The sequence below is a fragment of the Varanus komodoensis genome, unplaced genomic scaffold (assembly GCF_004798865.1).
Source record: "Varanus komodoensis strain SLA01 unplaced genomic scaffold, ASM479886v1 scaffold6_4, whole genome shotgun sequence".
Lineage (NCBI taxonomy): Eukaryota > Metazoa > Chordata > Lepidosauria > Squamata > Varanidae > Varanus > Varanus komodoensis.
In genome coordinates this window covers 10,311,775-10,334,879 of record NW_025336347.1, presented here as the reverse complement: position 1 = coordinate 10,334,879, position 23,105 = coordinate 10,311,775, and the positions used below count along the sequence as shown (strand labels likewise).

Genomic DNA, 23,105 nt, shown 5'->3' with positions numbered 1-23,105 from the left:
CTCTTCTTTACAGTTGCACAGATTCTAAACAGAGCCTGAAGACTGCAAACTCCCTCCCTCCTTTCATCTTAAGGATTGCTAACTTCAGAGACCTGCTGACCACCATTTCTGGAAGAAAGCACTTTATAACAAGCAACTACAGGCAACATGCAAGTGTGCCTACACATGTGCGCACGCACGTGCACGCACAATTATCTGGACACAGCACCTATTTTTAGTTGGAAAACATCTTCCTATGATGCCAATGTGCAATACAGCATCAAATTTTGTGGCAAGTTCAAAGATCTGCTGCAAGCACTATGAGAAACACAGGACACCTCAAGGACAAATATGTTTACAAAGTCAAGTAGGAGGCCTTGAGGGGGGTTTGTTTTTAAAGTGAAAAATCAAATTATTTGTCTGAACTCTGTGGAAACAGAATCTCTACATGCAATAATCGCTGGCGCTTGTTATGCACCTAGATGGGAATTTTTTTCATTCCCAGTAAGATTTCCACTGGGCTGGGCTGATCACTCCTGGAGTATGACCCATGAAATGTATCCTGGCATGTCCGTAATAGACGAGGTAAGACTCAGCCACCTGCGTCTTTAGTAGCCAGCACAGACATATCTGTTTCTCTGATTCTTGCAGTAATTATTAAATTAAGGCACTAGTAGTGTCTCACGCATACACAGAGCCAAAATGGGGAAAAGGCATGCAGACACAAAATCACGCGGAACGCTGGAGAGAAAGGGGTAATAAGAGACTGCATGCTGTACTCCCCTTCTAAATTAAATCCCAGGGCATCTACTTTCTGGGTGTTCTTCTGCTGCCATCTACTGCCCAGGATGAGCATAAAAGCACACAAGCAAACGACCATTATCAAAAAGCTTGAGGTCCTTGACAAAAGCGTGACTGACGGTGACCATCTCGGACTAAGCCGTCAAGGAAAAATAAGGCCAGATCCTGACGCTATTGCGCTTCATTGGCATACTCTGATGGAGGCGGCATTCTCATGTCTCATGGCTATTTGTCCGTCCTGTCTGTGAGAAAAGGCAGGGCTGAGTCTGTGCTGGGGATCGGAAAGCAGATCGCTGGGTGGTCACTCAGCAGCATGACGGAAGCAAGGAAAAAGGAAGGACTTAAAAAGGAAAGCAAACAGGCGATAACTGGTGAGGGCCGGCAAACATTTGCAGGGTCTTGACGATCACCACGATGTTAGCAGTGTGAAAAAAATGTTATAGGTGAGAAATCGTTAACATTTTTTTCAAATTGAGTGCATAAATTCTGTCAGGCTTGCGTAAGTTAGCCGTGGCTCAAAAGCATCCGCCCTATTGGAAGGCCTTGCCCTTCATATACCCACTTCATGTCTCCCATTCTAGTCAATGGACAGCCAAATCAAACATTACTTTCAAGCTGCTAGGTCTCATTTTCATTTTTACTCTAGAGTAGATGCAGCGACCCAATTTAGGATTTAGAATTTAGGATTCCCTCACACTGGTGGCCCCATCTGCATCAAGGCACTTGACTCTAGATTATACTCCTACATGTATAAAGTAATATCTGGGGTTATTTTAACCCTTTGCAACTTGAGCTCAGAAAAATTCAGCAACAAACAAGGAAGAGCTAAGAGCCAAAAGACTAGATTAAATGCTGATGTTTTTCAAAACGTTTTTATTTATTTTCAACTTATATCCAGCCTTTTTCCTACAAAGGGCTCAAGGCAGCTTATATCATTCTCCTCCTCCATCTTATCCCCACAACAACAACCCTGTGAGGTAGGTTGGGCTGAGAGTCTGTGACTGGCCCAAAGTCACCCAGTTGGCTCCATGGCCGAGCCGGGACTAGAACCCAGATCGTCTGAGTCCCAGTCCCAGCTCTTAACCACTACACCACACTGGCTCTTTTTCTCAACAGGGTCTTTGAGCTTTGCCCAGGAGCATCCTGGTTTCTTTTCTTTTGTCATCAGGCAAAAACCTTTTTATTCTCCCTATATTTTAATCGCTAATTTGTTTTAATTAATTTGTGGTTTTGTACTTAAGATCGGATGCTGTGCCACTCCTACTCTTTTTTCTATTTTATTCTGTTTTATTAATCGTGTTGTAAACCATCTCAAGACGTCTGTGATGGGACAGTATAGAAAAGTTTTAAATAAACAAATAAATAAATAAACTTTTTTATGATTGTTACAAATGAACTACCCACATGACAAATTTGTGACACGGGCCTGATGTTAATGAGGGGTACCCAAGTTCCAAACTGAGTGTCCCTTTCAAAAATTGAGCCATTTTTTCCCTGAAGTTTGGACCTGCACATTAAGGGAGCCTAATGTTGCTCCATGTCTGCTGTCCATCCGCTCACAGACCACTTTACTTCAAAAGGCCTTTAGTGGGTTAAGTAGTCTGCGGGGTGGGGTGCTAGTTTTAATAATATACTTCTCCCTGTCACTGATATGTTTTTATGGTAATTTATTGTACTGTATTGCTTTAATCATTTCCATTGCTTCCCTAAGCTGCCTTGAGTGTCGTTTTTTGACAGAGTGGCAGGGTACAATTAAAACAGAAGGAAATAAATAAGTCTGTGCCCATAATCTCTGCAATCATCCAGCTTCTTCAGTCTGTGAGCCGGTATCTCATCCTTTCCCAAAGCTTATGCTTACCCTTGCAAAAAGGAGGCAGAAGGATTGTGGTGTGGAAACAGCAGCACAAAAGCCCCTGCCATTAGGGCCTGGGTGCTCATGCAGTGCAATCATTAATACCGTGGACCATGGGGAATACAGTCCAATTGCAAACTCTGCTTGGAAAATTCCCCAGCGGCCACTCACTCGCAAGCCTCCTCAGGAGCATGCAGTGCTTTAAATATTTCAGCTAGGAAGGGAGGTAGTCACCCCTAGGTAATAGAGCAGGCCCATTTATTCCCATTGCATTTCAATGCTGAGAAATTTATATCTGATTTCCGATTCTCAATCCGCCCATCAAGCACTAAACATCTTCATGAGATCCTGTCTCTGCTGAAAATGATTTCTCCCCTTTCTTTCCCCTTTGCCGACTGTCATGTCCTATTCACTCTATCAATCAGCTTGACATTATCTCCATCTCACAGTGCAGAGAGTTTAAGTCATGAGATCTACAAAAGAATTATTGTTATTATTGTTACTATTATTATATCAGTAACAAGAAATTGCTCTTATAGCAGCCGAGAGCTGTCTGGAATTAAATAGCATCATTTATATAGAGAGTGTATTTTGATGTATCCTATCAGTATTTTTGATACCCTCTTTTTCACAGTTTGTGGTTTATTTGCAGTCTCCTAGATCAATGTGCTGTGGCAGTGTTCTACTTATCCATATCAAAGTGCAAGAATTACAGAACAAAAGCCAAAATACATGCAACAATGGTGAGAAAGCAGATTGAAACTGGGTGCTACAATGTTCTAAGATTAATCAAGTATATCAGTCAATGAACCCTGCAATCCTGTATGTGTGACTATCGAAGGTAAATTCCTTTGAGCTCAATGGGGTTTACTCCCAGGCAAGTGAACCTAGGATTGCCATCTAAACATCTTTTCCTGGTTTAGAAAGCAGTCTACAGTCTGGGCCCGCATTGCTCAGAAACATCCCAACTCAGAAGCTTCCAAGGTTCCCATGCCCACCTGGCAGTGTAGGAGTAGCAGAGGTGATCTTTGCTTGTTTTGACTAGAAAGATGTTACAGCCTATCTAATGAAGGCACTTCAGAGCAGGAGGAAAAGAGGGGGCAGGAAGGGGGGCAGGATAAATCTTACCATGGCCTTTCTGGTCTTCTTCCTTTCCTGCCATTGTATGCCTCCTTTTTTCCCTCTCCGAGGTCAATTTTCCAACCTCAGAAAGGCAGATCACACAGTTCTCCCTCTGCTGGCTGCAAGAAGTGATGAGTCAGATCTCCAACCAGCAATTCCAAAGTCGAAGTCTGTCCCTGACTTCAGAAGGAATTTTCAGAGCCATCCTATGGCCTGTGCATTGCTCACTCAGGGAATACAGAATTGCTCTCTAACTGAGAAAGGGTAGGGAGCGGGCCTTGGGAAGACACACAACAATTCCAAGTCAGGCAGAGGCTTCAAGGATCCAAGGGCCTGAGATAGGGAAGAACAGCAATGAGAAAGTGGAGGCCACCCAGCTGACATCTCATCTCTTGAACAGAGGCCCAGCTGAGTCCTTGGAAACCACAGGAACGGAGGCTCCCAACAAAGAGAAACAAAGAGGAACAGTGGAGAAACAGAGGAGGGGTGGGAATCAGAAATCCATGGGCTAGGCATCAGGTGAAAGAAAGGCACAGGAAAGGAATTCTTGGCCCCCTCCAACTCTACTATTATAGAAGTATAGTAGATAGTATAGTATAGTAGAAGTATAGAAGTATAGTATAGACTGCATAGTAATCTCAGAGTCTGGAGGCTTAGGAGGCCACCACAGAAAAACATGCCTTCAGAATGGGGCTTCCTAGCCAGCTCCTCTTCAACAAGGAAGGAGTAGCAATCAGAGACAGTTTTCTGCTATCTTTCTTTAATGATGGCTAAACTTAGGAAACTAGGCAGGGGTGATCCTGTATTATGTAGAGCTTGTGTTAAACTTTCCTTGTGTTAAACTTTCTACTGAAGAGGAATGAAGAGCTTGTCTGTAGCCTGAAGGAATGCCTATTTGTCAGCAACTTCTGCATAATAAAGTTACTTGATTGGACTTACGATGGGCTTCAGAGCTGTATCTGACAGTAAAAGATGTTAATTATTGCAATGCTAATATTTAGGGCCCAAACAACTACAAGTTACATTAACTGCATGGATCAATCTGGGGGGTTTTAAGCTGAATGGCAGCCCTGAGAAGGGAGATGTATGATCAGGATCAGTATTGGGGAAGGGAAATGTAGCCAATGTTTGCCACTGTTATCTTATTGTCACCAACCAACACATGGAATTGCGCTTAGCAGTGCATTGGTAGAAAGCAACAGGTAGAGGAATTTTGCATAGGTTTGGCCTAGTCCAAAATGCACAATAGTTGAGGCTAGCTGAAGTTTCTAAACAGTCTTCATATATATGTACCATATAAAGTACATAAAGTTTAAATGCAGTCTTTCTCCAGATGAATATACTGGGGATGAAGTGAATTGTAACTCACCTCACCTGGAGGGAATCATGTGAATGGAAGACTGCTTTAATGGATTCGGAGAAGAGGATGGCTGAGCTGGGAAGGAGAAAATGTGACTGGAGAGGAGAAGCCCTCCCACTGCTGAGTGAAACAGTCCTTGAAATGGAATCAGCAATTTGTGTTTATCTTTGTGCACAAGTGCATGTTTGGAAAGAAGAAAGCAGCATGGCGTGGCAAGAATGCACCTGTGACTTGTGGCCCTGCAATACTGTGAGTAGGTACATACTTGGTTAGATCTGATGCCGCTGCAAAGTCGTGGTTTTGGCACAAACTGCACAACCCTGAGCCTGACACAAGGTAGCATCCTTTCTGACAAAAGAGATGCTTCTTGACATCAGCAAAATCCTTCATATAATTACAATTAATTACCTCAGTTCCTTATTTGCCACCTTTTGCTGAGGCCTGTGTTTTAACCACTATTCCACAGGATCTTCCACTGGCAACATTCTTTGCTTCTTCCCAATGAAAAGATGCAAAGAGGATCTCTCAGACCTGCACAGCCACTTTCAACAAAAATGTTGCAAAGATAATTCCCTTCTGGCTATAGAGCAGGCAAAAAAGGACGAAATACGGGATACAGCAGCACTGGCGGGAAACTCTACGCAACCTCTGCCTGTCTCCTCCTGTTTTTCATTCTCAAGCGACAGATTCAATCAAAGAAGAGAGGTCAGCACAAGGAAGTGATTAAGTTCACCAAACTTCCAGGCACTGACAATTTACCTTCAGAGATAGCCTTGTTTCTGAATCCTAACCATTCAACTGGCATTTCATTAACAGCAAAATGCTCTTAACAATGAAAGCTAAGAGAGCATGATGAACTCTCATCATTAAAAAGCTGCTGGCACTTATTGCTCAAAGAAATCACTGGAGATTATTAGTCCAGAAAGCCCTCCAAGGATCAAAACCTCTCAGGCCAAGACACATGAACCGCTTCCTGAAAAAGGAGAGGAGGGAAATAGAGAGAGAAAGAAGGCAGTGCAGAACATCAGAAAATAGTCACCAATTACAAGCCTTCATACACAATAAAACATCCTTCCTCAGCATGGTACACTCTGGACCAGAACCCCCAGAACTGCTGGCCACTGACCAGGAATGTGCTGATGTCCTGGTGCTGATGGCATGTGGAGTTGAAAGCACCTGGAGGGCACCAGGTTGGGGCAGGCCAGAACAGAAGATCAAAACAGAAAGTTTTTGTCCCAGACATGTGGAGTGAGTCCTGTCTTGGCTGCAGGAAGTTGTTCTGCTCTGTACATAATATGTACGGTACTGCATTGGATTGTTACTATGATGCAGTGCAAATCATTTTAAATCCATCATGGTCTTGATTATTTATATTAGCTAGCTAGCTGGAATCAGTTCAGTACACAGGCACACAAAAGGCAGATTTTGAAAGATGTAGCCTGATCCCTTGTGGTCCCACTAAGAGGCAGAAGGCAATTGCCAAAAAAAAAAAAAAACCCAACCCCGCCCCCCCATGCCACTAGAACATCTCCCTCTTATTCAAGTTCACTTCCCTAACACTGTCTCGGTGTGTTGCTGTGAGAAAACACATGCCACTGTATGTTCTCTAAGGCGGAGACCTGCCGTGCTTCCACCCCTACTCCAACAGCCCTCATTAACGCCTCCCCACAAAGCATGCGCTCTAGGACTGAGCTGCAGCACATCCAGGCACAAACACACTCAAAAGCTGAAAACGCTGAAGATTCAACCACTGCAAGGAAAATGCCAGCCATCCTCAGCTCCATTGCCTTTTGGATCTTGTACAAAAGGATAATGGAGCTAGAAACCAGAAGACAAAAGGAAGTCTGATACAAAGGGATGCAAGCACTGATCTTGGAGCTTGTTCTTTCTCATAATTTATTTTTTATTCTAGGGAGCAAGCGTTGTTAAAGATTGCTATCCCAGAAAGTTAATGAATACCAAATGTTGGCTCCATTCTGTTCTGACAGATATCATTTCCAGCATGATGAGAAGAGATTACCCAGCAGAACACGAGATGATTTGTCTTATCTCCTAGTTTAAAAAGACACTGCCCTCCGATGGTCACTCTGCAAACAAAGCCAGTTGATGTAAAGTCAAAAAAGAGGATGCTGCCTTGAGGAGAGATTCCATGATAAGTCATTTGAAGGAATGATTATTACCAACCTCAAAAGGCCATGGATGGTACCAATTATCTGTTGCTTTAAAGAAGTCATCCCTATAAAACAGGTAGAAATAACTAGCGAGAAACATTTAAGGTGACTGAAATGGGAATGCTTCCAGGAGGTTCACACAGGTAAAACTTGTGCCAGCTGAATATTTTCGCATATTTTGCATGTGATCCATGAGCACATGTTTATGGAACAGAATGGAACACACAAGGAATTTTAGGACAGGTCTTTTCAGCACCCAAGGGAACAAAAGCAACATGGTCCACTCTATCAGTGTTTCAAGCTTTTGTTATTCCCTTTCTTTTGTTAAACTTTTCTAATAAAAATAAAAAGAAGATGTCTGGGGTAGGACTCTCAGTGGGCTGTCTGAAGCCATACCTGGCCAGAGTATCATGGTTCAAATAAGGGTTGCTGCCAAAACCACCATTTCTGAACATGTCATGCCAAGACACTGGCATGAACATTTCCAATCTGGCACCAGAAATATCTTCTGTAGATCTGGCTTTCGTCCAACAAAATCATAAAGGTCTATCTTCCATTACAAAAATCAAGCTTCAAAACCAAGGTGGCCAATATAAAACTGAGTAAACACAGTATGTAGAGTGTCTTACTGTATTTTAGTGCATGTTAATTTAATTGTTCATATAGTTTTGAATGATTTTTAACTTGTGTGCTGCCTTGAAGGAGCTTTACCATTAAAGGAGGCCTGAAAATAATTATAAAGAAAGAAAGAAATGTGCACTAAGTCAAGGAAGTCTGTCCTCAAGCCTTCCCAAAGTAGTCAGAGACTATATTCACCTTAGGGGAAAGAAAAATAGGCTTTCCATTTACCATCTGTTCAAAGAGACACCAGAGATGACCATCAACTTGCTTCTTGAGGCTTGCTTCTTCCAAGGTTCACCCTGCACTTCTAAAAGGAATGTTATGCTTTTCCTAATCGTTAGGATCCCTGACCCATGAAACCTACACATTAATCATCCAATCTGTAATTTGTTTCTAGCTCCCTTGAATACATAAATCTATTCATACAGGAACACACTGTAAAGTGCACGTTCTGAGAAACTATACCAGAGGCTATATTTTACATTATAAAAGACCAAATTAACATTGAATTGCTCCCAGTGGAAGGTATACCTATGCATTTAAATTGAAGACATTGTCAAAACCCATTCTGTGTGTATTAACTTCCCTATGGTATTTAAAATAGATATAAATATACATTCCCCCCTCCTCTTTACTGTAACAAACAGACATGTTCTGAAACCGTATATAGTTTAAAAGAGCCCTTCTGTTAGCTGCTCTTATCACCTGATTTCCTGAAAGGGATTACAGAGACGTCCTTCCATTGGGGCTAGCCTTGTTTTTTTCCCCCCTTAAAAGGAAGAACGTAATCATATCCAGAAATGCAGCACACCAAATAAGCTACTAAGGCAGAAACGGCGTTACGTGTAACAAAGAGCTGGAACCTACTGCGTGACCCCCTGTGTGTCTGCCCCATGAAGAGACAAAAACGGCCCATAATTCTAATTTACAAATTGTGGAATTACGGCTTCAATCATGAGAGGGACGGCCTGGCGTCTCCTGGGCAGCCCTTGCCTGGTTTTTAGTCTTGCAGAGCCCTCTAGTGGGATTTTCAGAGCAGCTGAATTTCCACTTCACAATAAGCTGCCCCTGTGAGGGACAACAAGCGCTCCTGACAAACAAGGCGAGGCTCAAAGCGGCACCCCATAGCCACGTGTTAAAAGCATATGCAGAGGAGGTTGTGGGGCTGCACGGGCCAGCCACACACACGGCGGAAGCACACGCCACATCTCCACTCCCAGGACAAACGCCCGGTGCACCTTTAGGAGAATAAGAGTATGTGCGGACATGGACTGCACTCTGACAGCTTTCCCAGGTTCACTACATAGAAGGAAAGGATTCTTGCCAAGTCTTGCAAAGACCAATACAGACCTGGACTGTGCTAAGAAACTGGGATGAGGAGACTCTGCCCTTAGTAAGGAGTAAGGGGAGAGATCTATGATCTACAGTTGAAAAAGCTCTTAATATAACATTGCCAGGGAGTAGGTATGTGTTTGTATTTTCAGTTTCTGTGGACTGAAATGGCTGCTGCTCTGATTGGGTTTCAAGCTATTAAGCATCATTTTCAACACAGTTGCCAAAGGTGGGAAGCCTAGTGTTTGCTTTTGTGCTTGACTATGGATATCAAGTACAATCTTATTGAGCCTGATGAACATATGCATGAAAAATTCAGGACATGTACATGTATTTGTTACATTTATACTCTGCCTATTCTACAAGTAGCCCAAAATAGCATATATGAGCTACCTCCTTTTCCCTTTTAGGCTCATGTCAACTCCATAAGGTAGGCCAGGCTGAGAGGGAGTGAAAGGCCCAAAATCACCCAGTGAGCTTCATGGCTGAGGCTGGATTAGAACCCCGATTTCCTAAGTCCCCGTCCAACACACTAATCACTTCACCCACTGAATCTCTAAATTAATAGACACGCCAACATTTTCCATACATGTACTACTGATAAAAGGCACCAACAACTGAATTTTGAGTGTGGTGTGCCATTCTTAAGTAAAGAATGAGAATCAGCCCTGATGTGAAATCTTGGAAAACAGCACAACTAAGCAGGTTCTGAGGGTGGACTATAAAACAGATAAAAGGGGTGAGTGAGCACCAACTCTGTTAACATTACTCTTCTCTACTCCTTTCCCTTGTTACTCTGCTATTCAGCGTTATAAGCTTCTGCCTACAAGAAACATAGAGAAACAAATAATGAGTGCACGTCACACTAACTCAGTCTCACTCAATTGGATTCACTGTGCGTTCTTGGCCTCCACTCTCCTCAGTCCTCCAGCAGGTATTCCAGGAAACACCATGGAAAGATCAGGATATCTCTCCACCACAGTTGTGAGCCATTTTTGCCTTGCCACAGCATTTTCCCCCTTCTCTTCATTCTTTTCCAAAGACCATTGTTTTGAAAGCCACATACAGTCCCTTCAAAGTGCCCAAGCAAGATTTTGCAGGCTGTGCATGGCTGTCAGAATCTTTAAAAAAAAGGAGGGGGGGAGGGAAAGAAAAAGAAAGAAATAGGAAAAAACTGCATGTAAGGGTAGTTTTATTTATTTATCTGCACTTGTGTGACTGTAAGCCTTCAGAGTAGCTCAAGTGGAGATTTAAAGCATCAGCTGGGGCAACGTGCAAGGATGTGTCAAGCTAGTAATAAAAATTCTGGGTTCCTTTGAAAATGAGGTTTTGACAGAGCTCTGGATAGATTTTGATTAGGCCATATACCTCTACATATTCCAGTTTAAAAAAACAGCAACAACCTCCATTTCCAAGTGAAAAATCCCCTTTAAAAAAACCTAGCTGCTAAAATGCCTATTTTCTTAGAAAAAGGATGCACAGTTTTGTACCTTCCTGAGATCCTAGAAGTCTGGAAGAAAGTGCGAAATGCACACCAGCATGGAGACTAACTGAGTTGGAGGAAATAAGGAACTTGCCACAAAGGGGACATAAATCTCCAAGCACCTCCTTTTCACATGCAGAGATCGCTCACACCTTTGCTTTCTCTAATAGTTCATCTTTTGACAACTGTCCAGGGAAACCAGAGGGGGAAAACCAATGTTGAGTCTCTTCTGCTGCCTAGAATTAGCGCCTGCTGCACCGTTGCAGCAAGAACGTCCCTGGCCATTGCCCCAGTCAGGCCTTCAACTATGTCCAAATGCACAGGTGGGTCTTTTAAAAATAAAGCAATTTTATTTTTGTGCAGTATTTTTGCACATTTAAAGAAGTGTCCTGACAGCAACAGAGAGTCCTCCAATGTGCCACTAAGGCAATTGGTAGATGTTGCACTGGGGTGCATGAAAGCCAACTCTTGTTACCACTGAAGAGAACAAGAGAAAGGGGCAAAATGCTGTGGTGAGTCCAGAATGGCTTGCAATCATGGCAGGGGGAGAAGCCAGTGCCAGTTGCCCCCAAGTGCTGCTTGAGCACTTTGAAGGTGGTCATTGCTCAGTATCTGCTTAGCAGGAACAGCAATACTTTTTCACTAGCTGATTGTTCTAGCAGGGAGTGGTCGTGGTGGAGGTGCCATGCTGAGAAACATTTGCTGTGTGCTTCATGGCCATCTAATGGAAGCCCCATAAGTTTAGTACATCTAGGGTATAAAATTACTGAGATGCATCACCATGTCAGAGCTAATCCAGCATCCACAGCTCCAGGACAGTGCATCCCATGGCAGATGTGTTGACCAAGGAGCATCTTAAAGTGGGTCAAAGTGTTATCATTCAGATCCCATCACAGATGAAACACAAAGCCATAAAAACACACAGGGAACTCCAGAACTGCTTTGTCTCTTTTCCCTGTCTCACAATTTGTACCTTCTCCTTGGTGTTGTCTTCCACACCAGTTTTTCATGGCGGGGCAGAGGAAGGAAAGAAATAGCTGGCCAATGTTGGTACAGAATGCGGAGTAAATTGTTTAACTGGAAATATATGCAGACACCAATGGCACACCCGCTGCTGTCAAATCTTGTGCCTTCTACACTGTCACTTTCCAAGAAACAGAAACAATGTTTGCTGCTAAACTGAGACATGAAAGGAGTGTATTTATCATGCGGATCTCTTACCTTAAATTAGCTTCAGAGTGGTAGTGAGGAGGTAAGGGAGGATGTGAAATAGAATGCTTGTATTTTCCTTAGATAGCAGGGGGAAAGGTGACATTTTGTTCTCCGCAGCTCATTTCCCCCCCGTCCTGTGAATGACACACATTTCCCATCTCCACACATCAATGTCACGATGCAGCTGTTTGATTAGATGATGAAGGGAGAATTGAGCTACAGGCTCAGATTTGTTTGGATGCCCTGTGTGTCTCACACAGAAGCAGTCCTCCTCCCAGCACCCACTCTGAAGCTCGCATTTTGGCAATGGGATTGTTATCGTAGACCTTTGCCCCCAAATATGTGTACTGACTTGGGGCTTACAAGGGGAACAAAAACAGCCTTGTAATGGCAGGGGCTACTTCTCTGGAAGGAAGCATCAGTTCTGAGAAGTTATAAACTATGTCATAAAGGTCAGCAATATGTAATCATGCATGGATGCACTTTTTGGCCTTTTTGCTCACTGGCTCTTATTTCCAGTCAGTCTCCAGTGGGGAAAGTGCTCGGATTGCCGGAAGTCACCTCTCCCTTCCCTGATCATCAACGTAACATCTGGGTAACTTGGGACAGGGAAAGGGGGTGGTAGTCAAGTCAGGTCACAGAAGCAGAACAAGCACAGTCCTGTGTTCTTCTCTATCCTGTTTGCTAGCATTTGTGTTTACCGTACTTTATGAATTAGCAAGAACAGTAAAGATATAGCCACGATGGACTAAGCAAATGTACTAAGCAGTACTGCCATTGCATCTGCATGGCTGTAATGCAGGTATCTGGAAACTCACAACCCAGCAGCTGGTAGATTCACATAGTTCAGGGAGCAAATTTAAATATGCGTACTGCAACAGCCTTGCACTAGCTCTTTCCTAGGCTTGCTTTATCAAAGCGCTCAGCTCCCTTGCCTGTCCATTGCCATCTTGCCATCATTATACAATTCCTCCTGCCCTTTGGCTCTGTGACAGTTTTATTTTCTTACTTTCATCTCCCTCTCCTAAATCCCTGCCTACCCCTCCTCCTATTCTTCTATTTCTTAATATCTGCTTCCTCTCCTTACTCACAATTTAAGTTCCTCTCTTGCTGCGTCCCCTTCCTTGAGATGTTTCTACTTCTGTTTCCCATCCCTTGCCTCCCCTCCCCCTTAGGTATGTACTCCCCATCTTATTCCTGCATTGGCCTCACTGCCTGCAACTTTTCTGTCAGTGGTTCTCGGCCCTTTCACTTCCTGCACAAAGGCTTCATGATCCGTCAACATTTAATGATTGATTGCATTCACTTAAGCAAGCAGAATGTATTGAACCTTCTGTGACTTCACAGCAACTTAGCCAAGATTATGGCGACCATCTCAGACAGAATGTGCCAGCCGAGGAGCAGGAAGTTTTAAGCCTATCATAAAGGCCGATCTTCCATTCTATTCAAGTTTAAACCAAATCTGCTTCAATTTCTCAGAAGAAATAAAACTTAGCCATGACAACAATGTATTAGCAGTATGCTCCTTGAGCCTTCCAGAACCAATTACCTTATAGTCATCTATTTTTCATTCATATAAAGTTGCTGGCACTTTACAAAGACTTTAATATTAGGAGGGTGCGTTTTGAAAGGACTAAAATCAATCTTAATCCTACAAAAATGTACAGTCAGAATCTTGAGTTGTAAAGTTAGAGGATTTGCATCATGTGAAATGAGCATTCCTCTCGCATGCACGCCACAGATGCCATCATCTTCCCATCATAGGTATTTCCCTTGAGACTGGATGGGGAATGAATTTTAAAGGCGTGTGATTGAATCCTAGGTTGGAAACATCTTCCAATGTCAACATGTTCTTGCCACCATTAATACTCTAGAAAGGAGAAACTGAACACAATTGGAAATACTGGCTAATAAGATGGCTGTGAGGATGATTGTGTGTTCAAAACTTGCAAATTTATTTTGCTTATGGACTGCAGCTGCTGCATTTTCAAGCAATAAATAGTTTGTTTCCTCTTTTTTTGAAAAATGAGACACAGAGTTCACCCTACAAGGATAATTTGTTCATACATTCACACAAAATTCCCAGCAATCGCCACATTTCACCCCATCTTATCGCCTCCTCATTGCACTCCCACTTGTAGAGTGTTAATGAAGGAAGTCGTAAATAATTCACAAGCTATTGGTGTCCACAATTTTGTTACAAAGTAATAACAGGGCTTCCTAACGATTTATCATTAACCTGGAAACTTGCCATAAGAGGGGTTATTTGTGACTGAATGCTGAATTGTCCTAAAATTATATTTATATCTGACAAATGTGTAAGAAGTCAATAGTGGGGTAAAATCTACAAGTTCTGCTTGAGTCTAGATAATGCCACTTCAGCACCGCCATGTCTGTAACTTAGAAACATTTAAAGCAACAGATCTGCATACATTTGCACTGCTTATTGTGCTCCCATAATTTGTTTGACAGATTTTTCAGTGCTGAAAAATTCTGAGTTTTGTTTCTTCTTTTTATCACCATGGTGACTATAAGAATCCTTGCACTGTAAACTCAGTCCTTTCCACACTAAGCACTTCACAGAAAACATTCACGCATCCAAGCTTTCTCAAAGCAACCAAGACACCAAAACATTTGTTGTTTCAACATGAACGCTATGGGTAAGTTGATGCAAGCATTTTATCCCACACTTCTCCTTAAAATGGTGCCCTCCAGATGTTTTGGACCATTACCAGCATTTCTGACCAATGGCCATGCTGGGTGAAGCTGGTGGGTGTTGAAGCCCCAAACATCTGAAGGGCAACCTGAAGGCTGGAGAAGGCAGATATAGCCCTGTCCTGGCATCCCTCAAAAGCGATACAGTGGAAATGTCTGAGGTCACAATGCCCCTCTCAGCCTGTCACAGGATGAGGCAGAAAGCAGGCAAATTCTCATGTGTGTGCCTTCTCCTCCATCCCCTTTGCAATTACTTTTTAAAAGATTGGTGCTATAACACTGACCATACTTCCAAAGACACATGGAGGTGCAATAGTACCATCTTCAGAACTACTAGAAGAGCTTTCCCAAGCTGGTCCCACCCAGATGTTTTCAACATCAGCTGCCATCCACCTGCCCACTGGGAGCAGGTGTATTCCAAAACATCTGGAGGCTGTGAGGTGGGTGTTCTGGAAAAAAACATTCTTTTTGCATAAGGTCATTTCCTTTGGAAGCTTTTCATTTTGCATCAGAAAATTATCAGAAGCTCAAACGACTGATCTAATTTCATCTGTTACCTGACTTATTTTTGTAAATGACAAAGCACCTCTGCTTGATCTTCCATTTCGATACACCAGAGGAAAACCTTAACATACACTTAGGGCACAATCTGAAGATGTCCATACACCTCTGAACTGGGGGAATTATGAGCACCATAAGCAAGGTGTGAGCACCATGGAGGCGATTTGCATTGCTGTGCTGTTCCCACCCTGCAAATCAACTGGATGGCCCATTCTGGTTATTCAGTTGAGGCACTTTGGACAGGGAGAGCAGCAGCCTGGAGCACTGCCACGACTCCTTCCTGCTTCCCAGGAAGCCCTCTTTACCATTCCTCCAAGGTCAGTCTTACAAACCTGGAGAAGCAACCAGTGTGGTTCTTTCCATGCCCATTATCACAGGGGAGAGGGAAACAGGCTAGGGGCCCCAGTTCTGAGGTCAACGCTCTTTTCTGAACTTGGATCTGGGAATCCAAATGACCCTATGGCTCTCTAGACACTTGGGGGCCATAGGATTGCTGTGCTGATAGAATTAAATGTGTACCATGTACAAATTATTAGAATACTTGTACAAATTTAAAGACAATAGCATGTGCTTCCTCTACTTTGTTTACATTTAAGGAAAAAGCAAAGGAACGGAAAACAGTTGACCAACAAATACATTTTAGCAACCCAAAGAACTGTGCACATTATGCAGGCAATCATTCTTGTACTTCAACAGAGTTTAGTGCTCTGAAGGTACATAAACGTACTTCAGTGGCATCTATGCATTTTCTTCAGTGACATCTAAGATTCAGCAAACATTACAATGTTGAATCTGCCAAGCTGGTCTACCATTGTGTTTGCAGCTGGCGTTCATTTATTGTTACTAATGAAATGGAAAAACACGGGGAAATAAGGCACTGAGTTTTCCGGCCCGCATCTCTGTCTGGAGGGTATCAGTCTGGGAACAACTGAACTGGAGCGTCAGTTCACAGAACTAGTAAGGAGAGCATCTTCCGTTCGTTTTTTGTGGAAAGCATGCTGTGCTATGCTTGCACGGGCCTCCACGATGGAAGCGACAGCACAACAGTCGCGAGACAAGTAGCCACAGCTCAGCAGGTGCTCTGCAGGCAGGAGGCCCCAGGTTCAGCCTCCACATCTCAACAGAAAGGCATCAGGTAGCAGGTGATACAGAAGAGCCTGAAGATCCACTGCTAGCCCGAGTAGACCAGATTAGGCTAGACAGATGAACAATCTGATCTCTGATGCAGCCTCTTGCATGAGAGCAGCTTTTCAGGAATATGTAAACCAGAGGTACATTTTTAAAAAATGGAACAGTCTGCTCCAGGCAAGCCTTTCTGCAAGTGGCATTCCAGAAAGAGGGTGCCACCCACACCTTTCCCCAAATAGGAGGGAATCTGTGTATCTGTGAGTTGGTTCACAGGCATCATCAGGGAATTGCCTCGTTGTTGTTTTAGCTGCCATTTTGAAATTTAAGCTGCGCTGGAGATGCAACAACACATGAGTTTGTTGTTACATGAGAATCCAGCAAGGCTGAGTTCTTGCAGTGGTTAACAAGCCACTCAGGTGCTTACAATAAGCCATGGGTTGGGAGGGATTGCTAACCACCCCAGCTATCCAACCTCACAAGGTGTGCACATAAGAGCAAGGTACAATGTTCTTCTGCCATGGCTATATGAAACCCCGCAGGGAATTCGCCCACAACAAGTGGCTTCCTGTTACTTTTGCAAAGCAGGTCAGAGGAAGAAGAGAAACTCCAATTTTTGCCAGTGATGAGGAAAAGACATAGATCCGAGCTTGGTTTCTGTCAGCATCGCAAGGTGCTGGCTTCTCCCAGGAGATCTGCTGTAGCAGCAGAAGCGTTTGCCTGTCCGTTGGAGTGTTTTAAACTGGGCTTCACCTATGCTCAATCTGTAAATAAATGCAAATATTTAAATCTGCAAATAAATGCAAATGCAAGACACCAAAAGCCTCTAGTGATGTCCTTCCAAAGGGAGCCAAACCAGGGTGAGAACTGGACCCCCAGAACTGCTCAGAGAAAGAGATCATGGTTATGATTTCACATGCTCTGTCTTGCCGGAGTACTTTGCAAAGTGTCTCTCATTTATTCCCACAACTGTCCTGCGTGTCAAGGGAGGTTCAGGCATGCTAGCATGCCTGAGGCACTCAGGGCCAAACTAAACGCTGTGTGAATCGCTCACTGCTTGGCTATGATTACTTCTGAGCAAACATGCGGACTGGGGCCAGAGAATTCCAGGACTGAGGGTGCAACTCCAACTCTTGTGGTGAGGTTATAAAATTAAAGCCACTTCCATCAGAATTCAAAATTAAAAACTGCCTCTGTGGGGCTCAGTGGAGCATTTGTCTGCCCACTGTCTGCCATCCATGCTTAGAAGAACATGTAGCTTGGTCCTCACTGGCCTTTACTCTGAGCAGCAGCAGGGCCCACAAAGTCAAGTACAACGACCCCCGCACAACATGGAAGAATAAAGAGCCTCAAGCCGTGGGCAGAATCCCAATATTTCCTATACAAAATTTCCAACTGGTCCAAATGGGTTTACTCTGAAGAGCGGGGGTGCCTGTGCAAAGAAGCAGGCCTCGCCATTCCAGGGGGACACAGAGCACACGCAAGTGGCCAGGTGGGGGTAGACTCAGTCTCTAATCCTGGCCCCAATCCAAGGCCTCTGAGTACAGTCACACCTGCTGCACTACTCTACCTCAGGTGACAACCTCACCCTGGTACCTGATTCCCCCTTCCCATCATTAAATATCTGTTCAGAGCGAGAAAATGTTCACAAGACAGTCTGATGTTTCTCATCCACAGACTGCCAACTGCTTAGAATTTTAACAGCTGCTCACAAAAGAAGTCTATTTTGTTGAAGCAATCAGCTTATCACATGAAGGGGGGAAAACTAACAGATGAATTATAGCTAGGGAACAATCACACCCCCTTCATTTTCCAGAATGTTTTTTGTTCTCTTTTCTGTTCTATGGAATCAGGAGTTTTATATACTTTGCTACTGGATACATGGAAGAGATTTTTTTAAATGCCTCAAATCCAGGGAAGCCATGAAATTGCTTAAGAAAACTCACTATATAAACATTATCATGAACTCCTTTGACATCTTTGCAATAAATCATCTTCCTTTGCGTGTGTTCATAGCCTTCCTTTCTTTTTCTTTCTGATTGTAACACTTTGCCAAACAGCTTCATCAATTATCCATGGATAAAAGTGGACTGTAACATTGGGGGAGTGTTATTAATTGGCCTCGGCAGTGCATAATGAGTTTAAAAGCTCCTACCTGGGTGCCCCCGGGGATGGTGGCTAGTCGCGGACAACAATTTACAGCACACCATTAACACATATGCCAGGAACAGCCGCTGAGAAGGAAGCATTGATTTGGCACAGGACCTCATCCTGCAGGCAGAAAAAAGGAAGCCACTGAGTGAAAGGGACGATATATAATTTAGAAGTAATGTAAAATAAAAGCAGAAAAAGCTGCAAGCCAGTGGGGGGAAGCTGACATCAGAGTGGAAATTAAGTGAAATGGATGATTAAAAGCAGAATTCTTGAGGGGATGGGATTATATTCACACCCAAACCAAGATCAATTCTTCATCAGCCACATCTCATAATAAAAGGAGAGGCACCGAGTGCACACTTCACGCTTGCCTCCATCACCACCTCCTGGCAGGTTCTCTTTCTGCACTTCCCTTGGGAGGTTGAGGAAGTGTTCAGGGCAGGACACAGCACTAGAGTTTGCAGACTGTGCCACAAAATGCAAAGTGCCTATGATTTGTTTTACATAACACTGTTCAGTCCTTTTAAGTCACTGCCCTTCAACTGTTTGGCCAGGATACTTTAAAGCACATGGCTACTAGTCACGATGGCTTTATATTACATCCAGTAAAAAGAGGCAGGATGCCTCTGCATACCACTCACTGGGAAACGCAAGGAGGAATGGGCTATTGCTTGTGGGCTTCCATGGACATGTGGTTCTTGTACTCTTAGAAACAAAATGTGATGAGATATGTGAGAAAGAGAAATGCGAAAGTGAAGGACAGGCAGGAAGGACGGAAGGAAGGAAGGCTATTTGGAAAAGATGGTTGTGTGTCAGAATTAAAGGTGGATCCCAGGTCCAGAAAAGTTGAACACTGCTGGTTGAAATTACAGAAATCATGCCATGGGTAACAGAGAGGGACTTGAGGCCTGCTCTGCAGGGCTGAGAAACAAGTATTGGAGGCCTGAAAGCAGCCAGGAGTAGCGTTGCTCTGAACCCTAGTCAAGGGATGCTGGTCTGCTTTCTCAGCCTTCTGGCTCACTTGGGTAACGACATGTGTCAGGATGCTTCCAATCACGTTGTGTGCAATGTTGCCACAACATGAATCTGATTCAGATACTAGAAAGCTCTCCTGAGCTACTTTTTCATCCTGAACTAAAAATAGGGTGCATGTGTGTTTTGAAAAGTACATACATTCCATCTCTGGCTGTGCACCCTCTTATTTTTTCCAAGGAGTAGTTTGCACTCACAATCACTTTAGAGGTACAGACATGCCTGCAACTGTCACTTTACTGGGGATAAGCTCCAGTCACACCTCTTTGCTTTGGCTCCAAGCTGTGAAATAAAGCAATGGTGAGCCAGATGGCAAATATTTTGTCCAAGTTGTGCAAAGAAATGTTACCTCTGCAAAGGACACTGTGCGTCAGAGATAAGCCGGCTGACCACTGAATGTCTTGTTTGGGCTAGCTGACCACGGAATGGGGAGGCAGGCAGAGAAGATGCCGTCTGGGACGTCGTCGTCATCATTGCCACCATCCCTGCCCACACATGCACACACGGGACGACCTTCTATCAAATGCCTCATGGGAATAAAGAGGAGAGTGTGGAAAGGACGCAGGGAAGACGACCACTGCCGCCACTGAACTGTTTCTCTGCCCCGCCTCACCTCCAGCCAATTGATACTAACTGTCCCATAGGAAGAATCCTTATACATTCTCTTTTATATGATCACATTTATTATTGCATGACTATATTCTGATTTTACTTGTGAGCCAGTTTGGGAGTATTTATATCCTAAAAGGTGGGAAACAGCTATTTAAATAGAAATACATAAGTGTGGCTGCTGCTGCTGCTTCTTTTTTTAAGAACTAGATGTTTGTTGTTTCCAAAGACATGCTGAATTTGTAAAGAAGAACACACACTCTAGAAAAGGCATGAATAACCTGGCCCTGACTGCCCACGTTGCTAGAGAACTAAGAATGGTCTTGCAGAACAGACCAACATTCCACCAGCTCTCTTTGCAAGAATCCCAGGAACAGACGTGTTCTAGGTCGTCTACCTGAAAGCAGTCAGACATCCAACTCATGGAGTACAGTCTGGCTTCTCCCAGCATCTGGTCCACCCACCTAGTTCAGTTCAGGTGGACAGGAATTGCTACCATGTGTGAACTTTCTGGCATTGATCAGACAGGTCAGAAAAGCTAAGAGGGCTCCAGGACAGGCACTGGCAGTGAGTCCAGCCAAAATCCTGGTAGTTTGGCAGATGCCCAAGGATGCCTTACCCTGGCACATCTGGGTTTGACTGAAGAGTGCTGAGATTTGTGCAACAAGCTTCTAGGCAGGATTGAATGCAGGCAACTGAATCTTTAAAAATAGGCACAGGTTCCTGCTGGTTCTCAAGAAAATGAGAATTATCTACAAAATTCAAGATTGTTGTGCCTTTTGATAGAAGCAGGATCAGAAAGTGTATCAATACTCAAAAATGTTTAATTTCTAATCAGGTATGTGTTTGCCTCACCATCCCAGAAAATAGTTCCCTGCATAGTCATCAAATTATAGCAATAGAAGCCGTTACATAAGCCTGACTTGGTACCCTTCAAAGGTGTTTGACTACAACTCCTATCATCCTCACCCAGCTTCATTTTTCTGGGTGTTTTGCTGGGGTGTGTGATGTTGAGGAAGACTGCATTTGACAATACAGACATTCTTGTGATCTATTTAAATTAAACAAACTTTCTCCTTACCTTGGTGAGCGTTCCACGTTTTGATTACAGTTAATCAGCGTTATCAGTGTATGCTTTTCACAGTAAATCCAAATTCCCATTTGAAAATATGCACAGACAGTTCTGCATCTCCTAGGTTTTCTTCCACATCCAACACCTGTGGAAGAAACCAGATTGGGAAAGCATTATGAGAGTCCAGACTGGCGGTGCTGGATTAAAACCATCATTCTGCAGCGCCATCTGCAGTGCAACTCTGGACCACAGCAGTAAAAGCGTTCTTTGCAAGGGAGCATTGCAGATGCGTTCTACCCTGTTCCACACATTCTGTTTCACAACCAACAATTTCACTGGCACAGAGATACACCCGCAATTAATCTGAGACTGTATTCATGCTACTGCCTCGTTCCCTAAAACAGGTATTTCTGGAGTATTCTTATATTTTAAAGCTGGCGAAGGCACAATCCGGAGAACACAAATGAGAGCTGAACCTCTGCTCAGACAGGGCAGCTGCTTACAAACTGCCAAAATAAAAGGTAAAAAGGGATAAAAAGGACAGAGGTTGCACATGCTAAAATATACTTATAAATGTAAATTTAAACACAGTATTTACCATGATTTAATATAAACACATAACCATATTATAACCCAGTTTGCATGATCACAGGGTGATTAATACCATGGCTCATTAACCACCCCACGTGTGCCAGTCATGAGCTGGGAAGATTAGCATAGTTACCCTCAGCAGCACGGCTTCTCACATCATGCGAAGCCAGCAAGCTTGGCTTGTTCCCCATCTGTGATCATAGACCCAATGACCTTCTTGACCTCTTCCAACTCTACTATTTTGTGATTCTGTGAGCCAAATACTGCATATTTTTAAATCTCTTTGCATGTTACATGTCAGCCTGAGCATCTTGCACCCTGTAAACTTGTTCAGCACCTCAAGTGTACAAAACATACTGCTGCCAGTGTTCCTAATGAAAGATCTTCCTTTCATTAGTTAAGCTATAATTCTTGGAATCAAACTCTACTCTAAGAAAGTCTTCCTCTTGCTTTGTTCTGTTCCATACCAATAAGTATCTTTCATCCAGTTTTTCAGCTTTCTCAGCCAACTGTTCTTGCCTTTCCATGTTATTTTGTCCCTCCAACCAAATACTCTACCTTGGTGCATACTCTCCCTCCAACCATATTTCCCTCTTCTGTCCTCTCTGAACTCATATCAGACCTAGATTTATCCACCCATGCATCCCTCCCTCCCTCCCTCCCTCCCTCCCTCCCTCTCTCTCTCTCACACACACACACACACAACTGATAGATGCTTCTTCCACACACACATCCAATAGCTTTAGTCCCTGAAAGAAGTAGAAATAAGAGCATATCTAAAATCTGTCCATGGCGGGCATGTCGTGAGCGGAGCTGACTGGAGCTGGGGGTCAGACTAGATGGCCCAGGAGACCCCTTCTGACTTGCTCTGTTTCTATGTTTCTAGTCACTGGACCACACCAAAGATGGCTCCCACATCCTGTTCAAAGTGCATAGTTGTGTAGTATTTGAATCAGCTTGTTTCACAAGAAAATGTGTGCAGAAATTGTGTTAGGGGAAAAATGAGTTGTTTTAATAACAGTGCATTATTATGAACCTCTCTGTAATTACACTGAGATCACTGAAGGTCAAGTTGAGCCAAGAGGCACAAGAGGAAGCAAAAATAAACAATCCAAGCAAGAGCTAGTGCATTCCTGAGATGATACAGGTTTTCTTGGCTCATTCGTTTGTGGGACATATGTCAATAAAGACTGCTACAATTGCTCTTCCAAACCATTTCTCAGATCGACAGCCTGTTAAACAAAGACCTGTCTTTTCCTTTTCTTTTTTTCCCCCTTTTACTAATGTCAGTAAGCAACTCAAAGACGCAATCC

At 43.5% G+C, this 23,105-nt stretch overlaps 1 protein-coding gene across 3 annotated transcripts in view; it reads right to left on the bottom strand.

Annotated features, from left to right (window-relative positions):
* The window catches only part of TAFA4 (TAFA chemokine like family member 4), a 128,212-nt gene that overhangs the window by 57,731 nt on the left and 47,376 nt on the right, over positions 1 to 23,105 (bottom strand). For 2 of the 3 annotated variants that reach the window (XM_044451881.1, XM_044451879.1), the window contains exons 1-2: positions 21,211 to 22,261; positions 18,490 to 18,605 (exon numbers count right to left, since the gene is read on the bottom strand). In XM_044451881.1, the coding sequence (XP_044307816.1) occupies positions 18,490 to 18,605; positions 21,211 to 21,290 (196 nt within the window). In that variant the 5' untranslated portion in view covers positions 21,291 to 22,261. Of the gene's footprint in view, positions 1 to 18,489; positions 18,606 to 21,210; positions 22,262 to 23,105 lie in introns of those variants that run through there. The other variant, XM_044451880.1, reaches the window with a different exon arrangement.